Source organism: Drosophila subpulchrella, chromosome 2L (genome assembly GCF_014743375.2).
Source record: "Drosophila subpulchrella strain 33 F10 #4 breed RU33 chromosome 2L, RU_Dsub_v1.1 Primary Assembly, whole genome shotgun sequence".
Taxonomy (NCBI): Eukaryota; Metazoa; Arthropoda; class Insecta; order Diptera; family Drosophilidae; genus Drosophila; species Drosophila subpulchrella.
This window is the reverse complement of record NC_050610.1, coordinates 8,560,367-8,568,666: the sequence shown is the minus strand read 5'-3', so window position 1 is coordinate 8,568,666 and position 8,300 is coordinate 8,560,367. Positions and strand designations below refer to the sequence as shown.

Genomic DNA, 8,300 nt, shown 5'->3' with positions numbered 1-8,300 from the left:
TGAAGAAGAAACTGGATTCGCGATTCGCGATTTGCGGCTTGCCGAGCAGCAACCTCTCGGCAAAAACAACAAATCGCCGCAAAAGTCGAGCTTCAGTCGCCGTCGACGCCAACTGCGCTGTTGCAGCGCTGCTCGCTCTGTGAATCAGCGAAGCGAGCAGAGCTGCAGTAACAACAACAACAACAGCGAAGTGAGCTGCGCTTAAGGCTTTTATTTCGGTACACGAACAACGTGAGCCTTAGCCCCCCCAATAGCCCCCCTCCCCAGCCTTTGCGTGTTAACTTGATTTTTCTTCGGGCCACGCAAAAGCGGAATACGAAAAACAAAGAAAATGCCCCAACAACAAAGGCAAAAACAAAAACAATTACAGACAGAGCAACAGGCGCAAGAGCTACAACAACAGCTCACGATTTTCAAGATTGCTCGCAATGGCATGGGCGTAGGCAGGATTCGAGTGAGGGGTAAGGAGCACAGGACAATAATAGGGGGTATTAAAAAATAGTAATTATGTACATATATTATAATTTAAATATAAATCATATTTTTCGTGTTATAAAAACACACCCTTAATAACCCAGCAAGTAAAAAGTAAGAACATTTAATTAGTTATATATTGATCTGATAGCATTTCAAATTATAATATTGTGACACTGAAATCACATTCAATCAAAGATGGATACAATTTATTTGTTAATTTGGACCTCCTCCGTTGTTTTGGCAATTGGGTCACCTTATTAATTGCAATTAGTTCTACATTTCCCACTCATTAAATACTTCCTGTGTGTATTTGGTTTTCTAGAAAATATATAAAGAAAAAATTTCATATTGTATAAAACTCTTTTAGTGTAATTTAACTAGTTTATCTCTTGGACAGCTGTTCGGCTAAATGGATGCAAAAAAAATAAATTAAATAACAGAAAAATAAAAAAATGATTAAATTAAAATATTTTGGGGGGCATCCGGCCCCCTTTCACGTACCTGCCTACACCCCTGCAGAGAGGCGAAATGAGAGCTAGAGAAAGAGGTGAAGAAGGGAGTTAGGGGGGTTTCGGAGAGGAGAGTGGGAGTAGGGAAGCGTGAATAGAGCCTGGTGGGCGGGGGGTGGGTGGAGCAGCGAAAAAGGGAGCAGCGTGTCCAAAGCGTAAAGAGCTACAACAACAAGAGCAGGAGAAACAACAACTGCCGGGGAGCAGTGACTAAGAGCAGCCGACGCCGACGGCGACGCCAAAATATTTTTTTTTATTGACGTCCGAGCAGCCGCGCTAAAGTAAAACCGTGCGCCATCACTTTTTTATTCGCAGTTCGCTTTTCTTTTTCTTTCTAGCTTTGTTGTTGGTTTCCTTTTTATATACATACATACATATATGTACATATTTTTTCAACAATTGATTTAATTATTGACGGTTTCTTTTATTATTCTCCCTTTTCAAGTCGAGCTTTTTTAAGTGGTGTATAAATTGCCTGAAAGCCTTGCGATCGTTTTTTATAGGGTGACGGAAAATTGGTGGATTGTTTTTTAAATTGGTTATTTTTATTTATTTTTTGTCCTTTTGTATATAACAAAATGTACCTAATTTACTTTCATTATAAGCAGGACACAAGGATCAACTTTCTTACGAAAGATACTCAGTTTCACTTTACCCACTATATGTTCTTCAGTGTTTTCTGTAATATCAGAAACAATTAAAGAAAATTTTAGATTTAGCATTAAGAAAGTGTTTGAAACCAAAAACATTTTAGAAAAGAATTAGCCATCTTAAGATCCTTTTTGAAAAATTATATTCCATTTTATGACTATTTGACTAAATAAATATCGAACTAGCAAATAACAAATGAACTAGAAAATTAAGGTACATTTTGGGAAAAATAATATATTTTGATTGACGTCAGTCATGTTCTTTCTTATGGATTATTACCCGGATAAATACATTATATGCTTTGGCACTCATTATTGTTTTTAGTAGAAAACCTTAAATTTCTTATAGATTATTACCCGGATAAATACATTATATACTTCAGCATTCTTTATTGTTTTTAGTAGAAATCCCTGGATTTGAAGTGTTACTTTTTGAAGGCTAGGATAGCGTGATTTGTTCTAATTTGTATGCCATCAACGTGGGTAGTTGAGTTCTGCCCCCTGGCGGGCCATAGAGCCAAGATCCCCAGATCCGCTTTGAATGCTTGGCTAGGCTCCCGTTTGGTGTCTCGGTCTCGGAATATTGGCGATCGTGACTGCACCGCTCACTTATTTCTTTTCGCTATAAAACTCGTTTATATCGGATCCACACACACGTCCAGTCGCATGAAGTCAACAACAGACGCCCACTCGACTTGGTCCGTGTGGACTCGGTTTATCGGTCTCGGTTTCTGGCTTTGCGACTGGGGAATTGGCATCCGTGTCCGAAGTACCCGCATGTACATTATATCCTCTCTGTGTGGGGAACCAGTATGACGGTGTTTGCGAATGGGGAGCAATGCTCGGCTTCTCGGTGCTGCCTCGAGTCCCAGGTGTTCGAACTTTTGCGGTGCGTGTGTATGCATTTTATATATGGATACTTATAGTACTCGCACTTGCAGTTGCTTTATATAACTTGGATATACTGGCACGATATCGTGCACGGTGAAGTTATTCTAGACTTTATGGGTTTTCTTAATTAATGAGTACTTAATAATCATTATCCATTTTTTATTGAAGTCCATATTGATCTTGTTTATAATTGATGAACAGGAGTATAACTTATATTGCATAGAGTTCATACGAAGTAGGCGACTTTATGAAGACCGATTGCATCCCATATGTTACCCTCTTGTTGTCCTTAACAAATTCCGACCGTACCATATGGTACCCAATTAATTGAAAAAGAAATATATAATAACTGAGACTCTTCTTAAACGAGGTCTGATTTGAAAAATTCGGACGACTATATATCTCCAATAAAAACGTATTCAGAAAACAAACATGTTGGTCATAATAAATAATTTTATCTGAGTTTTCATTGTCAGATTGAATTTTTAAAAGAAATTAGGAAGTCAGTGGTATGCATAATAAGCAGTCAGTTTTTCGCAATATTGTCGTCCTGAATGAATCTTCTCTTTCCCTGAATTTAGTTTTCAATCCTGAAACATAACATGCATACTAAAAACATAAGCTAATTGAATAAAATAAATATAAATATCACAAGTATACATTTTTAGTACGTATAACCGAAACTTTTACCCAGAGGAGAGCTTACTTTGAGGTATACCTAAACAAATATTTATTAAACAATTGTACTATGCAGAACAGAAAGTACAACTGTAACCCCTTTCATCGTCAAATAAAAACAAACAATTTTGATCTATTGAAACAATTTTTAATAGGCCATTTTTTGATTTGAAGACTTTCTAAGTATAACTTTTCCTGAAACTACGTAAATTCGCTTACCATAATAATAATCGAATCGTTAACCTATATAATATATGCGTATATATATCGATCAGTTTCAGTTTGGGGATACGCGCAGATATCCACTATTAATTGGATCACATTATAGGCAATATAATGCTGGATTACGTATAAGCATAGAGGAAACATATTTGGCAAAATTGGGGTTTTGGTAGCTGAATCTAAGGTGAGGCGGCGACTACTAACGAAACTAAAGTAACCATAAATATACGGGCGTATTAACTTTTACTAAGGTAAAAAAATATTGTTAAATCGAAACATTGGAAATGAAGAACATATTATAACACAAAGGGTGGGGGAAAATAACTCTGGCTAAATCTTAGGCTAACATATTAAAAACGATTGTTTGCTAGGGGTGAAAGAGAGTGCGAGTGGGTTTTGCGATAAATGATATGCAAGATGGTGTAGAACTTCAGACAAACAACTTAACTATGTACAACAAAGCTACGACCTAGTATTTAGCAAGTCAGGGGATCGATTAGGACCCCCAACTAAAGCGTGTGTGTGATTGGGTATGTTGGGTCGATTTTCCTTACAAAAATCATAGTACCGCTATTTTATCTTTGGTCTTTTCCAGGAAACTTTGCTTTGAATACTTAAGGAAAAACAAAAACTTCGAATTTTATCTGTTAATTAAATGTGAATATAAATACTCAAAATATTAATAGTAATTTATATTCCCATTTTGTTCCAACGTTTTTACGTTTAGCTCTTGTAAATATTTTAAAAAACGATGGATGACAATCTACATTTTTAAAAGAATCTAGCTATTTTGGTTAAAGATTGACTTGGAAGACAACTGGCATGGATATTTGATGGATTTCTTTTTTAACGTATATACAGTTCCCAAGGAATTCAAAGCAAATCACTTAAAATTAACCAAAGACTAATTTTTGGCGCCTGAGTTTGTTCCACTACTTAAACATCCCTAAAATCGACCCCTAAGCTAAGCTAAACTGCGCGTGCTTCCACGCATTTCTTAAAGCTTTTGCGGCACATCCTTGCTGATAGCTCCAGTTCTTTCATGATTGACGACAAACTTCTTGGCGCCCGACAATCCCTGCTTGTTGATGTAGAAGCTCTTCTGAGCAAGTGGCGAGCCCCCGCCATCAGAATCCACCACAAGGCGATTCAGGAAAGTGGCAGCTGTTTTGGCACCACTGTCGCAGGAGGATGACTCTATGCTAATGGTGGAGCATCCACCGATCGAGGAGGTCTCGCTTTTGGCATCGTCCATTAGAGTGGCATCGTCCACCAAATCATTGACCAGCACCTGAGTGCTGGAGGATGCGGTGGACAGTATGGAGGAGGTGCGACTGCGGCAGGAGGAGTGCGACTCCGACTCGGGTATCGAGATTCCCTCGTCGATACTTTGGCTCTGGCTTCCGCCGGAGACAAGGCACATGGCAGCCTCCAGATTCGGCCCACTGCCCACGCCTCCGGGCGATGCGGAAACGGGTGACGGACATCCCGAGCTGCTGCTATTGTTATTAAGTCCACTTCCGCTCACCGTGTTATTTGTGCACAGCTTCGAGATGAACAACTTGGGCGTAATCCGGCCATCAAAGGTTCCGGAATCAGGACTGGGACAAACCGACGAGGGCGATTGACACACCGGCGAAGAGCCGCGACTGAAATGGAAATAAAAGAATAAACATAAGTACATGAATTAATTCGAAAAGTGCTGAAAAAGTGAAAAGTTTATATGAATGCCTAGATTTAATTTATAGTATAGGCAATAAATCTTCAATTTGTACAAATAATATTTAACAAGTTGCAAAGTTGCCTGTACATGCACTATTAAATGTCTAACATGACTCAATTAATGGTTCTCGTGCGAACTTTATACCATTTATTTTTAGCCTAATGAAAAATATTTAGTCGTCTATTCAATTAGAAAACAATGTAAGAGAGCCGAAAAAAATCTAAATTTATTTTTGCAAAGGCTTGCGGCTATATATTTTTAGCTTATAGGAAAAATTCAAGCTGTTAAGTAAAACTGTGTCAAAAAACTGTATATACATTAATCTAAATTCCTGTAAATATATATACATAACTAAATCAAAGGACAAAGCTTTACAAGCCTTCAACATTCTTTGGCAGACACTTTAAATAAGAAGATATCATAAAAATTGAACTTAAAAATTTAACAATAAAGCTTACTTTACTGACAAACAAATTTTTGTAGATGACTACTGTGGTTCTTCAAAAATAAATGGGAACGAGTATTAAAAGCTTCAATCTACTGAAAGATTGCGACAAAATTAATGTTGGTTATCTTATTATTTATAGCAAACCGATCAGAAATACTTCATACGAAAGCAGTAACTAAACTTAAATAAAACGTGCCGAGAGTTTAACTACCCCAAAAGCTTAAAATATTTTAATTCAAATGTGCTACAAGCTGTAGCCTACAGTAAACATTAAATATTATAGGTAAAGAAATCGGTTCTTCGATATTTGTAAAAGGAAAAATATTAACGAATATTTTTACTGGTGGGTCTCGAAGCCATTGAAAAAAATTCGTGTAAAATATTCCATGTAAGCCACTTATAAATAAGAAATTGTTCGGTTTTTGTAAAATATGTGCTGATCTTAGCTGTAAAATAACTAATTTTTCCAGGCTTAAGCCCAACAGAGATTCCAATAGCTCACCTTTCCGTGAAGATCTTCTTCATTGGCGGAGGAGAGTAAACGCTCCAGTTGCTGCCCTGTGTGGGATTATCATCCAGCTCGAACTTCCTCTTCACGGGCCCCAGCTGAGATGGTCTCATGGCAATGGGCGACATCGATCGCCTGGTGGCAAAGGTTCGCCTGGTGGGCGACGGGGAATATGGTAGTCTCATGCCCGCGCGATTGTTCGTGGGACTGGGACTGGAGCAACTGGTGGTGCCCGTGGGTGGCAGGCTGACCTGCAGGGGGTTCGAGAGCTCGTCCGATTTGCAGGACCAGTTCTCGGCCACCAGAGTCAAGTCCTCCCAGCTCTGGGAGATCTGTATTTCCCGGTGAACTTCGCGCTCATGATTAACCTCCCGACTGTTCAGGTCTGCGCACTCCTCTTGCCTCAGCTGGGAGACCCGGGGAGTTAGGCAAAGAGTGGCCCCATTGGCGGCAGTGGTCAACGGACTGTAGCTGGCCGAATACCTCCTTGCTCGAGGGGTGAATATATTGAATACGGGAGCCGGGGACACCTCCCTGGAATTGGGCTGCGAGCGTATGTGTATATTCTTGCCGAAGCAATCGATGGATGCGACATTCGGCATCTGGATATCCAGCACCTGTTGGCTCTTCTTGGGCGTCTGCTCGTGCTCCTTGGCCGCCAGAGCAGCCGCTGCGGCTGCGCGTGTGGTCATCGGGGTCTTTCCCGACTTCCCCGTCGGCGGAGTCCGGATTATGGGCACACTTAGGCAGCGTTTGAGGGTCTTGGAGCTGCTACTCGGTGGCGGTGGGTCCAGCGTGTCCATGGGCACTGCTGAGGGGTCTTCCTGCTGCTTCTCCTCGCCGCTGGCTTTCGTCTCCGATTCCATTGCCGTCTATCTAAAATTAGAAAGTGTTTACTTCTTGGTTATACAGGGTTATTTTTATACCCTTGCAGAGGGTAGGGCTATATTGGGTAGCAGCTGTCAAGCGCTTACTTGGTGCGTCTCTGGTCAGATAGCTATTCTAGTCTATTGCTTTCGACACCATGCATTTAGAGGTTTTCGTATGATTTTGCGGAAGGTATTACTATTTTGGATAGCAGCTGTAATGCTATAATAATTTGTGCATGGGTGTGTACTATTTCTCTTTTCAAGTCCATCGGTTTAAAAATGATCAACAATAATTTGCAATTTATAGATCACGATCATATAGACTCTGGTGAACTTTTTAAGGTAATTATAGAAAATTAGCTTTTATATAGGTATAGTTAATCTTAACTTGGCAAGTGGTCAGTGTCTTAACCCTAAGAGCGCTTTATAATCTTTATTTAATCGTTGCTATATGATGACGTGATCTATCTATTACAGGTTAACCGACATATTTAGTATTTAAATGCTTTTGTTTTGATACCAATGGAACTATTGTATTTTATATTTGCCAAAAGATATGATTATTTTTACTTGATCTACCCGGTTTGATTAAAATTCGTACCTCCACGATAGGTGGCGACCGTAACAAATGGCCATAACTCGATTAATTTTAAAGATATTTAGATCAAGCATATAGAATTGTTCTGCCGAAGTGTTCCAAATATATTCCAGAGATAAACTTTTAAGTCGCAACTCTATATCCTTTGACTCATATAGGAACGATCGCTTTGCAAGTCAATTTCAAGCTCCGGTGTGCCATTATAACTGTTCGTTTTTATTTTCCACACCATTTTCCGACTTCCCAAGGTGGCAGATAGTTTCCCGATTTTCCGCAGGACTTCGGGGCGCAGCGGCAGCGCTGCCGGCGTCACAGCCACCGCGGGCAGAGCGACTGTCTATTTTTTTTCAACCACAAACTGCGTGCCCATTGAGGCAACTTTTGGCAGCCACTTTTCACGCCCTAAATGCCATTAGCCCTTCGAAATAACTGCTGAATTAGATTAGCCAAATCGTAAAGAACACTTGGCACTACCTTAAGTTGGCCGAAAACACGTGCAATTGCCTTAAAATACTTACAAAATTGTGTCCTGCGATTGTAATTTTCAGCTATACCCGTTTAGTTTTTTTATAGTGTTGGCAAGCGACTAAGCCCGAGTGACCGCATGCACGAGCAGGCGGTATGACATACCAGGCATGGCGTGAAAAATACAAAAAAATGCTAATTTCCCCCAGCTCAGTAAAGAATTACGTTGTTAAATGCAGTGCAATATTTAAAGAAAATTAAG

The 8,300-nt window shown here is 39.7% G+C and overlaps 1 protein-coding gene across 2 annotated transcripts; it reads right to left on the bottom strand.

The window, feature by feature from the left end:
* Nucleotides 1–3,647: 3,647 nt before the first annotated feature.
* Nucleotides 3,648–8,176, bottom strand: LOC119546511. Of its 2 annotated transcripts, none has more exons than XM_037852834.1 (3): nucleotides 8,092–8,176; nucleotides 6,101–6,982; nucleotides 3,648–5,076 (listed from the first exon to the last, which is right to left on the bottom strand). In XM_037852834.1, exons 2-3 carry the CDS (start codon nucleotides 6,970–6,972, stop codon nucleotides 4,425–4,427), a joined length of 1,524 nt encoding a protein of 507 aa, XP_037708762.1. In that variant the 5' UTR covers nucleotides 6,973–6,982; nucleotides 8,092–8,176; the 3' UTR covers nucleotides 3,648–4,424. The 2 variants fall into 2 exon arrangements, with proteins under 2 accessions (XP_037708762.1, XP_037708763.1); XM_037852835.1 differs by having other exon boundaries at nucleotides 6,101–6,978; nucleotides 8,092–8,137.
* Between the last annotated feature and the right edge of the window lie 124 nt (nucleotides 8,177–8,300).

Coding starts and splice junctions, on each gene's coding strand:
- LOC119546511 (XM_037852834.1), bottom strand. CDS start 6,972: ATGGAATCGGAGACGAAAGCCAGCGGCGAGGAGAAGCAGCAGGAAGAC. Junction 5,077..6,100: donor AAGAAGATCTTCACGGAAAG/GTGAGCTATTGG, acceptor TTTCCATTTCAG/TCGCGGCTCTTCGCCGGTGT.